The 19,854-nt window shown below is 37.9% G+C and overlaps 1 protein-coding gene across 12 annotated transcripts in view; it reads right to left on the bottom strand.

Moving 5' to 3' along the window:
• Positions 1 to 19,854, bottom strand: part of tcf3.L (transcription factor 3 L homeolog) — a 61,153-nt gene that overhangs the window by 13,895 nt on the left and 27,404 nt on the right. For all 12 annotated transcript variants that reach the window (XR_001935576.2, XR_005966824.1, XR_005966792.1 and 9 more), the window contains 9 exon segments: positions 15,562 to 15,635; positions 13,577 to 13,670; positions 12,894 to 12,955; positions 12,207 to 12,336; positions 11,858 to 11,907; positions 3,767 to 3,869; positions 1,917 to 2,053; positions 961 to 1,081; positions 754 to 812 (listed from right to left, as the gene is read on the bottom strand). Coding sequence is in view for 6 of the 12 variants with exons in the window: in XM_018260695.2 (XP_018116184.1) it covers positions 754 to 812; positions 961 to 1,081; positions 1,917 to 2,053; positions 3,767 to 3,869; positions 11,858 to 11,907; positions 12,207 to 12,336; positions 12,894 to 12,955; positions 13,577 to 13,670; positions 15,562 to 15,635 (830 nt within the window). In the remaining 6 variants the exon portion in view is untranslated.

Genomic DNA, 19,854 nt, shown 5'->3' with positions numbered 1-19,854 from the left:
CCATTAAAACCACTGCCTGGTTGCTGAAGTTATTTGAACCCTAGCAACCACATTTTAGACCATGTCAGCACCCACATATGTAGACACAGAAGACCCATCTGCTGTCCATATTGGAAGTTATGCAAATTTTGTAGAAAGAAATTTGCACTCACAGGGCTTAAGACGTCAAAAGGTGTTTATTGGCATGCTCACTGGATGTCCAGCTATTGTCAAAACACACAAAATTTTAGCCTGCCAATAAGCACCTCAGTTAAAGGAACAGTAACACCAAAAAAGTGTCTTTATATAAACAAGCTGATGTTTAGCCATTGAAGCACAGGATACACAGTAGTTTGCAGATAAATTCTGAAGAATCCAACTGTATACTACAGAGCTTCTGTTATCTGCTGTGTATCCTGTGCCTTTTTTCAGCTTTGAATGGCTGCCCCCATGGCTATGCAGCAACTTGTTTAAATAAACTATAGTTGTGTTTCTGAAGTAAACACACCAGTTATACCAGCGCTTATACCAGTGCAGCATAACAGTAAATTATATTTTCATTACTTTAAGACTTTCCTCTACAAGACATATATAATTTCATATAATAAGAATACTGTGCTATGAAGCAAATAATCTTTACTTGGGTAATTAACCTGCTGCATCACAAAGATAACACAAACACATCATAAAACATTCTTTAAAAAAAAAAATACAACTAACTCCATAAAGGGTATATACCGTGCTGTATATTAATTAATGTAAAGAAGAACTTACTGAGGCTAGTGCTTTTCCAAGTGCATCTCCTGAGCTCCCAGTGGCTGTCCCTCTGTTTCCTGCAGACAAACACAGTACAAGCACAGCATGACATCTGGTGTATGGCTTCCAAGTGCAGACTCAAATATGATTTGAGTCAAGTGAATATAAACCATTGAGGCTTAAAACACAATTGCATAAAAATTTAAAAAAAAGTTTCCAACTTGCCTATGATAGTATCCCCAGTACTGATTGGGGGTGTATGGCTGGAAACTCCATACTGTGCAGGGGTAGAGGAGAAACTGGAAGTCACAGAAGGGTTCACCTCCCCGGAATGCATTGGAAAACCCTTAAGATAAACAGACAAATATTAGAAGACACTTGGCAGTGGCACAGGAGACTCATCAGCCTGAAAAAAGCAGCAGCTACTATCCACCACTATAACACACAGACCACTAAGTCTGCTTCAGCCACCATGTTTACATAGATCACAATAGGAAATATTGACAAGTGAATAGGGGCACTTGCGGCATTGCTCTTTTCAGACCTGATTACAGCATTAGTATAAATAATCAGTGTGCTTTTACCATGACTCACTAGCAAAAATTCTGCAGCCACAGTATTCTCCCCAGGCAGCTTTTGCCGGCAGATTAACAGGTACATTTTCTCAGCTATCCGGCTCCTCTCTGGTTTGAACCTCACATGCACGAACAGAATTACTTTAGAGAAGCTGGTAGGACTGCCGCTGTGTATGGAGAAAAGCACAGTCCTATTGACTTCTGTAAAGATTCCTCTATTTTGGCCTGCGTGTGGAAAAAGGTAGCTTATTTTTCTCACCTGCCTGGCCATTTTTTTCCCCACTGGGGAGATCTTACGGTAAGGCCAGTATCAAACAGTAACTATGTGGATCATGTTAATATCGCCTAATCTAATTTCTAATAATCTAATATGTTGCCAGTAAACATATTTATATAGCACAAGCAAGTTATGCACCACCTTACAATCATTTACAATAATTTATAACGAATATGGGTCTTACAATAATGTAACAAACATGTGATACAGAATGCAGTAAGGAACAAATCAAAGATAAAGATGGATACATAAAATCCATGGTGCTTTGTCCCTATGTTTTTTTTTAGTGTTCTCTTACATTGAACTCTTAACAGAGAATAGTCACTAACCATTCGCTCATGGGGATGCAGGCTGCTGAATCCTGTGGTCTGGGAGACTGAGGACTGAGAGCTATTCAGGACTGAACTGTAACCTCCTTGTCCAATCCCTCCTGAAGAAGCCCAGATATCGGAACTGTGAAGTCCATCTTAAAAAGAAAAAAAAAAAACATAAAAAGAGAGCTCTCTGCAAATGTTAGGGATGCACTGAACCCCAAATCCTTGGGAACAGATGCAGATGAATACCGAACCCTCAGCAGGGCCAGAAATTCCAGGCTCACAGCGGAACACCATGCACAGCAAGGTTTTTTTTACAGTTATGTAGAGTTGGATTTGGTTCAGTCAGGCTCTTCGATTCGGCCAAACCCTGCTAAAAAAGGCTTGGATTCGGTCCGAATCTCAAACAGAATGCATGCCAAATTGGATTATTATGCATTTTTGCACTACAGAAAACAAATTCTTATATATGGTCACTGCCTAACCTGAAGTTTAAAATTCAGCCTGAGACACCAGCTGCAAATTGCCTTAGAATACCATTGTCTACATCATTCTAAATATTATTTTTAAGTTGAGCAGGTGGAAAATAGTGTGAGCGATGGTTGGGTAAGTGATACAACAGTGTAGAATGATAATGGTAATACACACAGTGTAAGCAATACACAGTTACAAAGTTTGCATTCAATTTAATAATAGAAAAATATTAACCTGACCTAGTTTTCAGCTCCATAGCATATGTGTGAATGATGAATTAATCTTGTGTAATGAAAGTGATAACCCAGTAGAACAGGAATCTTTGTTTTCAGTTGGCACAAATTTTAGATAAAAAAGGCTCACAGACATTTTGTTTGCAAGTAATGTGCTTTTTATGCATATGGCTGATGTACTGAAGTTAAACGTTTGCCTACATCAGTGGTTTTCAGACATTTTGGCTAAAATTTGTTGAGAACCCCTCTTAGCTCATGATAAAGTTACTTGTATGCATGTATGTATATTTTAAATTTAAATCGCATCAGCCATGTTTTAAGAATATGCTAACAAATACCATCATTGATCTTCATGCTGGATTTCCAAGACTATCTAGGAGAGCAAACAGACATTCTGCCTAAATCTAATCGTAACTGGTCTTCAGCCTGGGCCCCCAAGCCACTGCTTCAGATCCCTAGGATGAGGCAACCCCACAGTTTGGCTCTACAAAGATTGCATACATTGACAAATACATTATTCCATCATAGTGAAGTATTGCTTCTAAAAACAGATTCAGAATTTCTTGAGGCCATGGAATATTTTATGTGCCAATCATTTTGGTGGGTGTTGCCATTTGTCTTGTCTTGTCACAGATTGCAGTTTGATGCTCTGCCAATAGCTATTAGATATGCAGCTTAAAAGAGTCTAGGGAGAACTGATGTTCCTTTGTGACCAGCAACATGACATTTCTGATCTTATTATTGCTTCTTCATACTTCACTATTTAAAGAGAAAAAACTCCTCAAGCCAGATCCTGTTTACATTTTGGTATTCACTAGATGCTTTCACCAAACTGAACAGCACCGTTTTTCAAGACCTGAGCAAGGACAGCAGGTCAAAAATTAGATGACATTTTGGACATGGTGAAAGTGTTTATCCTAAGTCTGGTACAACGGAACTTAGGGTGTTTTCTAACCTCAATAGCATGTTCAAATGTAAATTGCCCCTCAACTGTCAACATACAGATATTTCTATACAGTATATACTACAATTCCTCCATCAGGGATCTACCACATTAACAAACACATCTTTAAAAAGAAACATCTGATGTCAGAAATAGCCACGTATAACATTGTAATGAGAGAACGCAAATAAGATTTTGCTGTGATTATGGCTGACCTGCCATGTAGAATGCACCAGGATACACTGAATTAGGCGTCTTAGTGGAGGCATAACTTCCTCGGTCACCACAGTATTCATCACCTGAGTTTGCTGGGTAAACCTGCATAGAAAAACAAAAAACTGAATTTTCTTATGGAATAAAAAGATGAATAATGCAAGGTTAATCACAACCAACAGTCTTCAGCAAAAACATTATTTTGAAAAATAAATTCTTCCACCTTTGCAAGCAATGCTCCTCACATGATGCAAATGCTAAACCAAAATTTAAAATGCAACATGCCTTCAGCACCAATCATGGCCTGAGGTTATCATTCTCCCCCCCCCCCCCCCCCGTAACCATTTTCTGCTTCCCTGGTCATGACGGAAGTCTGCTATTTCTTCCTCAAATGCTGCACTGGCCTGGGAAAAACTAGCAGAGAGCTGTGCCGCTATTTTACTTACCTTTATCAGTCGTCCCTGGTGCTGACTCGTACTCATGCAGTAGGATGACAACTGGGTATACAGCAAGATGGCGGTGCAGCAATGTTACTTCCCAACCCCCCCACCCGCATTTTATTTTCTGAGAAGACGCATCAGGCCCAGAGGGTGCCAATATGTTAGCATCTTGACAACCCTCTGTGAATAAGCCTTTCCTTGTCCTTTAATTGTAATTTTTTTTAGATCACATGTATTTTTTTGTACTGTATATTACTATTATTATATAACTGTATATTAGTTAATTTCTGCAGCAAAATATCAACTGCAACAGTTTGCAAACAACAGTTTTACATACTCTCCAACATGTCCGTCTCTACACATACAGTATGGATAAAGGAATTTATCGAGATGGAAACAATAGTAAATAACCTAACTGACCACATTTTTGCCATGACATGAGCCAAGTTTTCCCTATTTCATAAATTTGGGGACCAGATTATTATAAAACAATGTTGTGAACTCTATGGGAATGTTTGGAGCCATTACAATAATTTGAAGGGCCAAATCTGGCCCAGTGGGCTTCCAGTTGCAAAGAGTAAAAAAGCCACATTTAAGCAGAGAACAGTACAGAAGTTTTCTGACTGTCTTCATGTTAATGAATCACATTATTGAGAATACTGAGCAGAGGCATATCATGCAGATAAGGAATACATTGGAGTTAAGGATTGAGGAGGCACCTCCCAGAATAGCAAAATGTATAGGATACTAAAATACTGGATTCCTATAATTTGATTAAAGACAGAGTGTGTGTGAGTGGGAAAGGGGGTGGGGAGTTAGACCCTCTGCACCATCTGCCATACCTTGGCACTGTGCCAGCACTCTGGGCAGCTGGGAGAGGGGGGGGATGTTGATAATGAGAGGGAGGAGGGGGGCTAAATTGCGAGCTAGAATGGAAGGGGGAAGGGAGACAAGAGGTGGAAAGATATATATCAGAAGAACTCCACCTGCCAGCAAGTTACTCATATACAAAAATTTACAATTATGAATACAAACATACATAAGTGAATATGAATGTACATTCTCTCTTGAAAGATGAGGTTTATAAAACTTGCTCATTCTCAATTAAATAATTCACTAATAAATGAGTATAACATCTTTCATGCAAATATGTAACATTCTGTATACAGGCAGTTCAGCATATGTAGCAGATTCCAGCAGCTTTTTAAAAAATCATCACCTGAGGCTACAGAATTTGCTCTCCCCATAAACCTTAATGCCTAGCTTAATTCCCTGTTAAAAAGTTCAGGTTTCACTAAGTCCCACTAAGACAAAAATCTACCTAAGCAACTTATTAACTTCAGCTCAAGATAATTAAAAAAAACTCACAAAAAAAAAAACTCCAAAAAAAAAAAATAATTATAAAAAAAAAAAACACTCCTGAGAGTGCGGACCTTCTTGTAGTAGAGATATATATCGAGAGAGAGAGAGAGAGAGAGAGAGAGAGAGAGAGAGAGAGAGAGAGAGAGAGAGAGAGAGAGAGAGAGAGAGAGAGAGAGAGAGAGAGAGAGAGAGAGAGAGAGAGAGAGTGATACACACACAAAATAGATAAATTAAAAAAAAGTTCTGACCAATGAAATTACGCCATTTTATAGTATCAGCATTGTAGCAAAGTAGAAACCATAAATCTGGGATTTTCAGGGGTGATGATTTTGGTGATGTGGACCATTTGCCTGCAAACCAGATGTTTTTGTTTTTTTAGGGAAATGCTTGGTACAGGCCTGTCTACCTAGATTACCTGCTGCCTTCCATAGTACATAGAACTATTCTGCAGCACAAATGTTTGGCAATGCAGTACTTTTATTTTAAAGGAATTTTTCAGTATAAAAATAAAAACTGGGTAAATAGGCTGTGCAAAATAAAATGTGGGGATCTCAATAAAACTTCAAACGTTTAGCACGAATGCTTCTGTGTGTGCCATCTGATTTTCTAGGAGTATATGGATTACGGATACCAAGGATTGCAGCAAGGTTCCCAGATAGAGCACCACCCATAAATGTGAGTAGATTCTTCGATACTATATGCATTACATGTGCAAAATAAAAAATGTTTTCAAGTTAGTTAGCCAAAATGTAATGTATAAAGGCTGGAGTGACTGGATGTCTAACATAATAGCCAGAACACTACTTCCTGCTTTTCAGCTCTCTTAGTTTACACTGACTGGTTACCCTGGTTACCAGGCAGCAACCAATCAGTGACTTGAGAGGGGCACATGGGTCATAACTGTTGCTTTTGAATCTGAGCTGAATGCTACGTTTCAATTGCAAACTCACTAAACAATTATGTCCAATGTAGCCCCCCTTCAATTCGCTGACTGACTCAGAGTTAGAGAGCTGAAAAGCAGGAAGTTGGATTCTGGCTATTATGTTAGACTTCTGTTCACTCCAGCCTTTATAGATTATATTTTTGGCTAACTATATTAGAAACACTTTTTATTTTGCACAGCTGATCTATTTAGCCAAAAAATTTTAACTGTTCCTTTAAAAGACTTAAAATCTCAATTTACCGAAAGTTTTATCAGACAGAGAGCACACAAGGGGCCATACATGGTATGGCTAACTTTCTATTGTTCCAATTTTTCATGCAAACAGCAAAATCCATCAAACAGCAGGAAGTGAAGAGCTGGCTATTGTCATATGCCAACAGAGTTACTAAAAATTAAATGCCTGGGAAGATCAACATTAACAATATATTCATATTGGAAGCAATGACAGGCAGATATGGGGTATTTTGGCTACCACTGTTTTCCATCTGATTACATCAGCAGTCAAAGAGTTTGATCTGACAGCAATTTAGCTGCAGCAAAATAAAGCAAGGTATTAAGCCAGTGCTGCTCAATTGGCCCGTGGGCCACGATCCCCCCATTATGAAAGTCTGTCTGCTGCGACTGCATACCTTGTGTAAGCTTTAAAAGGTAAGTACTGAAAGTAACTGGCCCCTGCATGGTTTAACCCTTAAAGCGATATTGACACGTTCCTATAAAAATTATAGGGAAGTGTCAGTATAAAGTAAATGCTGCACAAGGAATCGTTTCGCTCAACCCCCCCCCTCCCACAAACCTGCCACCAGCCCCCCCAAAACTGTGTGCTGCCGATCCACTCACACAGCTAATTGATCTTCTGTGTTGCTGCAGTGACACTGGGCTATCCTTCCATATAGCGATCCTTCCATATGCTGAATTCCTGTTTTCATTTGTAACAGCCTATGGAAGGATCGTGCCACCCCCAGCCCAGCCCAGCGTCACTGAAGGACTTTTTGCGGTGCCGGAGGGTTGGGTGAACACAGGTTTGCGGGAGCTGGGGGCGGCTTTCCGCAAAACAATTCCTTGTGCAGCATTTACTTTATACCGACACGTTCCTATGATTTTTATAGGAAAGTGTCAGTAGCTCTTTAAATTCAGATGGTAAACTACTGCATTGTTTACACCTGTAATCCCCCTGCATTGTTCGCACCTGTGATACCTCTATTGTTCACACCCCTAAAGCCCTGTACTGTTCACACCTCATACCCAGACTGAAAGGGTGTGCCATACTCTGCCTGACTCATGCTCCGTGTGTGTGCCATACTCTGCCTACCCTATGCTTCTTGTATATACCATATTCTGCCTGCCCTATGCTTCTTGTATATACCATATTATGCCTGCCCTATGATTCTTGTATGTACCATACTCTACCTGCCTCATGCTCTCTGTGTGTGTGCGCACCATACTCTGCCCTGCGCTACCTGTGGGACATGAGCCTAGTAAGTTTTGTTCCGGTGTTTTTTTAGCATTTGGGAATTGTTGTTACAGGCCCCTAAGGTGTTATCCACAGGGGAGGAGGAATATGGATCTAAGGGTATGTTTTAATATGACTTACATTTTTCACACATGAGTGAGATCCCTGCAGTGAGCACCAACCATCTGGTTTTTTGGTGTGCTACCACCATATGGATTTGGCCTGAACAGTTCTTGTGGTAACATGGGTGTGGTTTAAAGTGAGGCGGTCAACACTGGCTTCATTATCAGACCTACGCCACGTATGCCAGCAAGATTCCAGCTCTCAGTACCACAGAAATTGGAAGTCATAATATAATAATTAATAAAATCTGAACCATTTATACAGTGATCCCCAACCAGTGGCTCATGAGCAACATGTTGCTCCTCAACCTCTTGGATGTTGCTCCCAGAGGCCTCAAAGGAGGAGCTTATTTTGAAATTCTTGGCTTGGAGTCAGGTTTTAGTTGCATAAAAACCAGTTGTACTGCCAAACACAGCCTCCATTAGACTGCCAGTCTACATAGAAGCTACCAAATAGCCAATCACAGTCCATAATTGGCATCCACAGGAACTTTTTCATGCTTGTGTTGCTCCCCAACTCTTTTTACAATTGAATGTGGCTCGCTATTAAAAACGGTTGGGGACCCCTGCTCTAAGACATGGCTCAGGATCCCAGCAAGACGGGGTTAACCACTGAGGTAGCTCTGTGCATATCTACATTGGTTTTCTCTCACATCCCAAAATCATACAGGCAGGTTATATGGCATGGCTTGAAAAAGACCCTGGTGTTTGTGTGGTATGAATGTAATCGGTATGAATGTAACCTCCACTGGACCATGGCCTGATGTCAGGAATGATCAAAATAAAGTTCTGTACGAACGTATTGCGTTCTATAAAGTGTTATGGACATTATTACCAAGATCAAAGGAGATAATTAAGGAATGACAGTATAACCTAAACATACAGAACTGTAAGGATATGGCTTTTAATTCGGATATAAGTTAAACAACCTTGTGCCTCCCCCCCCAACACTTTTTAAGTATGAATCTCAGTTTCTTCCTTTTGCAGACTAGTAGCAATTCACACGTTTCTTCTAAACTAGAAAAACGACACACACACAGCTGGAGACTATTATGATTCCTAACGGTCTTAATTTAAGTCCAAAGACTCTGTTGAATACTCTTAAAAAGGATAATGTGAAAAGACTCAAAGATGCAAATAACAATATGTACAGCCATATTACATTTTATATTACATTTTCTTTAAAATATTTTTAATTCATCCAAACGGCTCAGCTATGATTTTTCTTCTGCAAAGCATCCCCCCAATGGTAGTACAGTTATATAGACACACTAAGATACACTCAATGAAGAAGAAAATTATGCCTTGTTTTTAATTTAAAAACCCCCAAATTGCCATTAACCCACAGGTTGGAAATGAGTAAGTTAACAGTTACTCAGGAAGCTGTAAATCACACAGACTACCCCTCCTCCTTCCCAAGCCCCTTTTAAATGGTTGGGAGGGGGGGGATCTCACCCCTCCAGCAGAGTGAAGTCATTTCCTCTGCTCAGTCTGGTTGGGAGGGGGCGCAAGAAGATTAAGCATTAGAGGAGGGGTGAGGAGCAGGCCTTGACACACTGCCCTGAGTGTTTTAGTAGGGTCTGGAATGTTATTGTACATGAGCTATAGCATATTTTTTGTGCATCACATTAAAAACTCTGAATATATAGGCATATAAACAAGTTCTTTCTCCAAACCATTTTTTTCTTTGAAGGACAAGTTATACTATGATTTTTTTTATCTACATTTAATGATTTAAATGAACCATAGTATCATAAATGCAGATTTTACATTTCCTGAACCGTTTCCTATTTTGTGTAAGTGGCTAAGGCACACAAATCTTTTTATGTTGCCGTAACTATGCCAGTGGAGTAAAGCCAATCCGCTGCCTTCCATCCCCACTATGTGTGTACTGCCATCAGCTTAGCCTGCCTGGGCATGCAGAGAGCAGATTTCGGCAAAACCACTCCCTACCATAAGCTAGCAAATCTTAGCATCCATAGATAAGTGCCATAATTGCACAGTTGCCAATAAGATGTACTTTTTCTCTAATAATGCCAACAATTGGAAATCAAAATTTACCCCTACATGAATGATTTCAGTCAAAACAAGAGCATTTCCTCCAGAAGATTTTTTAACAGAAATGCCGACTATCAGTTTCCATGGATCTAAACTGAAATCATAATACAACTTTTACCAAAGATTTTATATGTGTGAATTTCACAAATATGTTGATGTACAGTTTTTTTGTAGTGGTCTGGGAATAAAATGGCAGTTGCAATACTAGCTAAACATTACATTAAATGATTTTCTACTTGCAACTTTAACAGGAAGAATTTAGTGCTCACATATTTACACACTCTATGTAAACTTTTATATCTTTCGTTATTCACAATTGTCCCTGTCTCAGCAGCTTATTCACATTTAAGAACATTAATAAGTCAGTTATCATCATCATACACATTGCATTAAAAAAAAAGAAAAGAAAAAAAAGAACATAAAAGGTAAAGCGGGTCCTTCCCAAAAGAGTTTACAGTCTAAAAAGAATTAACTATAACAAATACATACTAAATTATATTTATGTAAAGTACTTATCCACTACTTTTTGTGTGCATGTTCATTTCGATTAATTACCCTTTAAGCATCATTTATTAATCCAGGACTAACTCTACCTTCAAACCACCCAGTGCCCTTATAGAGTTTACAACCTAACATGACATAAAATGTCATCAGAAGCAAAGAAACCTCAGTATGTGTAGAGTGGAGGAAGTAAACTGAGCAATAGAAATAGGCACATAACTGGAAACCCTGCAGGCAATTATTACATGCCAGATGGCATTCATATCATAACTACTTTACTGACTACTGGGTTTCCAGATATGTGGATGCCTCATCCTTTTTGATACAGTTTACAACATCCATAGAAAAACCCAGGCAAACAAAGGGATATCATACAAACACCATGCAGATAGTGCCTTGGTCATAATGAAACCCCACCACCCCTGCACTTTAAGACAGCAATGCTAACACAACTAGTGTGTAGAAATTACAGAAATATCTAAACAACTTAGAATATCATTAATGATAAATAGATTAACAATTTATTAAAAACACATGCAATTCAGGTATTCAGTGTGCTACTATGTTGTCAGAGCACAGAGGGAGCGATTAAAATCAATTTACTATTTTCCAAAAAATAAAGTCCACACCATCAGAATTTGATTAATATACTTGACTCAGCCCCTAAATCAGGGGTGCCCAAAAGGTACATCGGGATCTACAAGTAGACCTTTAGTTGGTGATCAGTAGATCTCAAGACACGGTCAACAAACACCTTGACTAAATTACCCTTCTGTTTTATTCTTTTCATTCAGATATTTATTCTGTTAAAGCTACATAACAAATTGTTGTTTTTTTTAAATATAGTAATATAAATTACTATAAATAAATTAATATAATAGTTAAGTAATATTTTTCATGGAACAGAATGCTAACAGTGATATAATGGATGTAGATGATAATATCTTTCCTTTTGTTTAATGTTGAAATCTAATTGCAAATTGGTTGCTCTGAACAACATCACCGGTAAAGCTTCCCTCCAATTTTTACACAGCATGATAAATAGGCCCCTGTGAGTCTTTCCCTCTTGTAATATCACAACCCTGTCCTAACAACTCTGGTGGCCTCTGTCCTCAACCATGTCACATCCTGTTTGTTGGCACATCATCCTACACATTACCCATTTCTTCCAGATTTCTATTATAAGGATTAATTAATGAATAATAAATATCACTTACGGAAGAAGGCAGTCCTGGTGGTACCTTCCGCACTTTTTTTGGCTGGGCATCTGTGGGAAAAAAAATCTGAATATCAGTGAAAATAAAAGGGGGGCGGATAAACGGAAAAGCTAGGGGTAAAATACACCTCCTCATCTTGGTCCAGGGGCATAAAACTGTGAGTAATCAGCAACTCCTCCTTGCAGGCCCTCCATCCCTCAAGACCCCTCATGGGATCCACCCCCTCTACATCACTTCCTTAACCAAATACCCAAATTTAAAGCAGCTAAAAAACATTTTTCTTACAGTAACTGTAATAAGCAAGTAACTTTGGTGATTCAATAGACAAAATGCCCATCTGCTTTCTTACCAAGGTTACTATCTCCAGGTCGCCGCCGTGAGTTGTTGGGGTATGTATAATATTGTGACCCTGCTTTTCCTGCATTTGGTGACAGGGCAGAAGGACTGTTCATGGCCAAATCTCCAGAAAGAAATCCAGTCTAAAATGACAAAATCAAATAATCATCATCCCTAATGTATCTAGCAACAGCAAGCTAAACAGAGTTTTTAAATATGATATATGATAACATACAAGAGAACAAAGTTTCATCTCTACAATTCAATATTTAATCAACTAGCCATGAGTTTCACATAATTTAGGATCAAGGCAATGGTATGAATGATAAACTGAATGATAAATATGTGAAAACCTGAATAGAAAGTGGATAACCTTTGCGATCGTTTTCAGAACATTGTGTGGGGTAGATATGTGCGACATGCTCAATACAAAATGAGAGATTTCAGAAATAGTATGAGTACTGAGCTGCCTATTGCAATATTCACCTAGTTTGAGTTATACTTGCCAAATAAGACTATAGACACCATTGAATTACAGTCTAAACGCCATTACCTGATATACTACAGGTATATTAGATCAATAAACAAAAATTTACATTGTACTCATGTATTTTATGTATTATTTTACCATTCTTTCACTTATACCTTTTGTGTGCATGTACAAAATGCCATGGTGTAACTATATAGCTGTAGACTCTACCTGATTCATTGTCATCCCAGAGTCTCTACCAAAAGTTGAATAAGGAGGTCTATCATTTTTTCCTGGCGTAAAAAAAAAAAAAAAAGTCATCAGTATACGAGATGGGTTCTAAAATATTTAAAATAACTAGAATATTAAGATCTATTGTCATAATGATGTAATGGGGATCTCAACTGAACCATATTTAATTTTTATAAGGTAAGTGGTGGGCCATTGTGCATAATTTACAGGTGTCCCCACCAAGTACAAATTTTCCCCATCCATTCCAATTAGAGCAAATGCACCCCAGCCTATCATTGCCTTCACTAAATAGGCCCCATAAACCAATAAAACTATTCCATTCCTTCACAGAATTGCACATAGGATAAAGACTTCTGTTAGTACCTATGAAACTCCAGCACAAAATTAAGCAAAAGACTCACAGATACCCTCTTTCAGTCAGCCTGCACAGATTTGGCAGGTGAGCATAAATCATGAGCACTGCAGAGGAATCACAAGACATGAAGATAACATGAGGCATCGAGGATGACTGCCACAAATAATATAGTTATAGGGTCAGGGAAATAAAGGAATAAGCATGTATTTATCAGCAATGAAATAAATACAGGCTATTTTTGTGGCTCTGAGTGCAACTAAATAACCTGTAAATCCTGAAGATCTACCACTGTGTCTCTTACACTTACCTACAAGACCAGAAGCAAGGAATGGAGCAGATAAGTTCCCTTCATGTGATGGCAGTTCCCTGTGCTCCCCATAATGTGTTCCATCTCCATAACCCTAGAAGAAAAAAAAATGCAAGGAATGGCTGAGAAAAACAAATATGTACCTGGCAAAGTGCATATCAAATATTCTGACAGCAGCAGCTGTAGTTGCTCATATGGTGTGATGATGGAGAACAGATACAAACTTTGTTTTTAAATAGTTAAATGAAAAGGAAAGTTATAAACACTGGGGAGGGGAGTGCTTAAAGGGCATGTAAATGCAAAAATATAAAATCCCATTTTTACTTTCTTTAATGAAAAAGAAATCTATCTCCAATATACTTTAATTAAAAGATATCTACAGTTTTTATCATAAACCTGACTGTATGCAGTGCAATTCCCCCTTCTTTTACTGCTGTTGATAGGAATTGTCAGATGGTCCCCAACTGCTGTGCAGGTAAACGATCATACTTTCAAATGGCAGGGGGGAGCCCGGCAGGGGGAGCCCCCCCACCTTACTTCCCAGAACTCGAGCAGCATTGTTGGATTCCCTGTAGAGATTTGTATCCAGAGACGAAGTGCAGTCTCTATATTATGATTATTAATCAGTCTTGCTGTATTGGCTTCTATGGCAGATATTATTTGACTTGTGCTGTTTTGATCATTTATGACGATCCCTAAGCTTAACCTCCCAACTGAAGCCCAGACCACACTCAGCATGTGCGAGTCTTGATATTGCAGAAATGTCTAACAAAGTTACAAGATGACAGCCCCCTGCGCCAACTTTGAAAGCATAAATCATTTGTCTTATTAGGCTGCTGGTGCAGTAAGTTCATGTTTATATTTAGTATACATAATACAGCATTTCTAACATTATTCTATTTTAGACTTTAGTTGCCCTTTAATGTTATGCACCATCAAGTCTGTATGATTAACTTATCTGAGATCCTAGGACAGTGCTCCAGTTTGTTGAAAACTGCACCAGCCCAGGGTACTTCTGTAGGAGCACCATGTTGTGATCCTCTTTTGCAAATGCGCAATAGAATAATGGGGTCAGCTTTTTGCTTCTAAGTTCAACTTTTTACTCTACCTGCACATGTGCGCCAGGACCGATGAACGTAGAGAAGATCCGGAAAGGTTGCGATGGTGATGTTGCTAAAGTAGTACCCCCCCCCCCCCAATTCTTAGCAAACAGAAGCACCATCCTGGGTCTCAGGTAAGAGAGTATAATCACTGGGGAATGCCTAACAGGCTTTGCCTGTGCCAGTTCTGAATAATTCTCAATGACAAGTTTATAAACTGCTTATTAGAATATCTACTGCTCAAGTAAAACCTAGCTTGAGCCATTTCTAGTTTTGCACCCAAATATGACTTACTAGATATTTTATATATCTTATAGCTTATCTGAACAAAAAATGACACTGAGCCTACAAGTAACCCCCAGCATAAAACAACAATGTAACCACCAGCAACCACTCCCCTTCATTAGAACAGCTTTTTTAAATTGACAAACCAGGCTGCGCTTCAAAAAATGCCTCCAATAAAGTCCCCATCACTCTTCAGATACATGTGGCTGTGATAATAAAATCAAAAGAAAACAGACACTATGCAAAGAAAATCAAGACTTTTTTGTTTTTTAAAAATATCAAAAATGTAGGTCCTTTAGATAATTTGCTCAAAATCACAACTGGGAATAAGAGTCATCATAAAAATCACAATCCATCACAGTTCAGCAACAATAGACAATATTTTTGCTTCTTCTGTATCTTTAAAACAATTACCTAACATACTGCCTTTCGGGGCACAGGGGAAGAAGTTCTACCTTACAGCAAGCGAGCCGTGCTCTACAAGCAAGAACTGGAATTGAAACATTATAATGGAAGAGAAATGAAAGGGGGTGGGGCAGGGTTGTACAAATGATACAACTGTATTATAATATCAGGTATGTTAATGTTGCCTTCCCTTACCCTTCCTTGGTCAAAGGTAGATCCGTTGTGATCTTCTGTACCCCATGGTGCAGAGCCTGTTCTCTCTTCCAAACCTTTAATTGGAACAAAACAAACAAATGATGTTACACAGATGATCATTACACTTATTATTATTAATAATGCAATTTATATTGTCCATTTGTATATTTTGGGAGGCTAAAAATCTTTTGTAAATACCAAAGATGCACTAGCCCTTTAAATTCTGGACACAAGAACCAGTTACTCAGAAATCCCTCTCAGATGCCAAGCAATTAAAATGGCTAGCATCAATTGCATCATCTATGCTTTCCCATGACACCTTGAGATAAATAACACACCTTAAAGGAGACGCTTTAATACGAAAAAGGAAAATACTTCATATGTTTGTACAGATAATAATTGATCGTTCAGCACTGTAAATGCAATATTTATATATGCTATATAGAAATATATCATATAGGTATGTAGAGAGCTGTGATTGCCAATTTTCTCCTATTTATCACTACTATAGTAAATAAATTCTAAAGAAATAGCTTATCAGCTATAAAACTGAATGACTGCATACTCCTTTCCTCCCATTTCTGAAAACATTTACCAAAATGTATGCCCACAGGGGTCTGACTTTCTACCACAAGGAACTACAAATATTGAATAGATCCTCACAAAAGAAGTAAAAGTATCCACAATTTTTTTTACTGTGGTGCAGTTTTTTTTTTTTTTTTTAATGTCCATTGTTTTTGGATTTTCATGTACAGGCACGCGACTATCTTGTGTCTTCCCCATTATGTTTGGCCCCACAAACTTTAGTCCATGTTACAGTATTTGTGTTAAAACATTCAGTAAACATTTGCAAAACAATAAGCATATTACCAAGTGTAAGTTTACACTGGTAAAGAGTATGTAAAAGAATGACTAGCTGTTCTATTCATATAATGCTAAAAGACTAGTACTTAAACACACTGTGCTGGGATCAAATGCCCCGAGGGACACCACTACTGCAGGTATGTATATTGTCCCTTAGCAGTCTTCAGAGAAAACCTTGCCAACCACCATTCCTGGAAAACAGTCTAGCAACAGACGACTACAGACATAATGACAATGCAAATGTCTTGATTGTGCGTAGATTTTTTCACAATAGGTTCACACCCCCCTCATTTTTTGTAGGTTGCTCCTAGAGCAAATCTAGCCTTTATAAAGATGTCACTATTGTCTATATAGATAATCTACATAAAAACAACTTGAAAACGAGACTTGCGTGCAAGCAAAGGGGGCAGGGAGAATATGTGTGTGTGTGTGTATATATCCATATATATGTAAAACAAAGCAGGGAAAGGGGTGTGAACAAACTCTTAAAACACATTCTCTGACAGATACAATTTCCTGTATTAGATCAAGATTTTTGCGCTATTTGACGGATGACATACTTGCTGTTTTCTTCAGCAACAGAAAAGCACCTTAAACTGCATCAAACAATTAAATTCACCTGAATGTTAAACATCTGACCGGCACATGAAGATGTCACATTTAAAAAAGTAAAAGGGACAGGAGACTTTTGGGATGATCACGTACCATTAAATGCATCTCATAATTTTTAGCCATTGTTTTACTCAGTAGGAATTTAAACTTATAGCTAGTCAACATGATATTTCAATATGCATCCTTACCCTCTGCTTGGTTTTGGGTTCTACTCTGCTAAATAACATGCCAGCATGCAAAACCTTAGGGCCTCAATCTAAGGGGGGGGGGGGGGAACGTGCATATATGCAAAGAAGCATAGAACACATACATACAGTATAGTTCAGCCTTGCTGTTGCTCATTTGACTGGAATTGCCTAGCTGCAATTAGAGCCTGCTACACTTGGGTCTTTTGTGCTTGAGATTCAACCCCTCCTCAATCCGCTCTGGAGAATTTGTGGTTTAATTGCTGCCTAATTTGCATAATTATGCATATTAATCTATGCAGTTCATGAATATTCATCATGTTTCTTTTACATTTTGTTTTCTAATCAACGGGGAGAGGGATGTGGAAGATAAAAATGTTGATTACGGAGCAGTTGAGATGTGGAAGCAAGCCAGATATTTCCATGGTCCAAGAAAATGATGGATCTCTGCAACATGTAACACAAGTGATGATACAGATCTGCATTAACTTATTTATTCCCAGGATTTAAAATACCCAGGATCCAAAGGATCCTGATACTTGACTAAAGGCTGCATTTTAACTGCAAATCTTGGCTTGTCAATGCATACATAAAAGGAGACGGATGGATGTGGATTACCAAAAGCTAGAGAAATAAGGATCCAGACAAAAGCCTTGTATACTATTCAAAGATAGGCAGCAACTTTTGTATGGCCAAGGAAACAAAGCTCTCAGACGTTTGCCATGATAATTATTCTGAAATATTTTAAATATATATTAGAGCCAGCACTATGGCATATACAGGTATATAAAATATACCTATATAACTATTTCCCGCCGACAAATGCTGAAAATGATATACCATTTAAATGTACTCCATCTGTGTGCATACAGACCTTTATGGAAATTACCTACTTTTGCCACTACGATAAAAACCCATTTAGAAGAAAAATCACACTGAACCGAGAATGCAACCCTTATTATTGTCCCCAGTCTTGCCCCATACCTGGATGGGCAATTTGAGCAGAGACATATGGGTCTCTTTACAAATGAGTGTATGGCCACCTAAAAGGTAGTTAAAGGAACAATAACATAAAAAAGTAAGTGTTTTTATGTAATAAAAATATAAAGCACTGTTGCCCTGCACTGGTAAAACGGCTGTGTTTGCTTCAGAAACACTACAATTGTTTATATAAATAAGCTGCTGTGTAGCAACGAAGGCAGTGTGTGTGTGTGTGTGTGTGTGTATAAATATATATCTCCCCAACTATAAGCTGGTGCACACAAAAATCCAAAGCGTAGCCGTCATCGGGAAGTGCAAAACACAAAAAACAACCCCTTTTACGGGCCCAAATGGCGCCAAAATTTGCCCATGATATCATATGGTAATGCCATAGGTGTATATAAAAATATATATCTATATCCCAATCGTTTCCAGACCTGCACTCCCTTTAGTGAAAAAAAAAGAAAGAAAGAAATAAAAAAATATATATATATATATATATATATATATATATATATATATATATATATATATATATATATATATATATATATATAAAATATAAATATAATATTCAAAGCGGACCAGCACTCCAGAATTTTCAATCAAAAAGATTTTTATTCAATCATCACTCACGTGTCCAACGTTTCGGCCCACATTAGGGCTTTTATCAAGAATAAGTGCAAGTGGTTACGTGGTTATTTAAATACAAAAAGAAAGTGCATATATACTCACAATTTGAAATAAATCATTCCCAGGCCAGCACTTCCCTTAATAAATCAAGTGATTTTATTTTTCAGAAATCACTTCATTTACTAAGGGAAGTGCTGGCCTGGGAATGCTTTATTCCAAATTGTGAGTATATGATTTTGTTGGAATGCTCTCTCTCTCTCTCTCTCTCTCTCTCTCTCGATTTTTAAAAATGGATTCATTTAAAATAATGCTAGAAACACTTAGGGGATTATCGAGTTTGTGAAGTTTATAAGTTTTTTTTCTACTTCGAATAAACTCACAACTTGAGTGTTTATGAAAAATCTAAAAAAAAAAAAACTTGAATCAATGCAATCGGGTGGAAAACTCGAATACTCGATCGAGTTTTCGAGAGCAAACCACCAAAAAACCCCCCCAAAAATCAAGGCTAAAAACATCTTCAAATGGTTAAAGGGACCTCTGCCACTGACTTTTACATGACCTTGACTCTGGCTTTTTGGAGCTTCGGGGTATAAAAGTCTAGATAAAAGTCTAGAAAAATTAGGGTTTTTTTATCCCCAGAAATTTGAGATTTTACTCAAACTACCCTCAAAAAATTTGACTTTTTCAGGAAAAACTCTACCTTTAATAAATAACCCCTTAATATTACATTTAATAATAAATATAAGCTAACATTTGTTATACTCCGTTTAATGGCAACGTCAGCCCAAAAAATATTTGCCACTCATTACAATTTTTCTATGGTTTTCAAGTTATTTGTATCTGTATTGCTATAGAAAGAAGTGTTTATCTGTCACTTTCTAGTCTCTGCATCGGTGGCTGTTGAAACAATGTAAGACAAGGCAGCTGATTAACAGACCTGTATTTGCTGGGGAACCAAGACTGCATTGTTTAAAAAGTAACAACCAGGAGTTAAGCAAATGCTGATTTCAATAACAAT

Source organism: Xenopus laevis, chromosome 1L (genome assembly GCF_017654675.1).
Source record: "Xenopus laevis strain J_2021 chromosome 1L, Xenopus_laevis_v10.1, whole genome shotgun sequence".
NCBI classification, from domain to species: Eukaryota; Metazoa; Chordata; class Amphibia; order Anura; family Pipidae; genus Xenopus; species Xenopus laevis.
The sequence above is the reverse complement of the archived record's forward strand: the minus strand, read 5'-3'. Positions and strand labels throughout refer to the sequence as shown.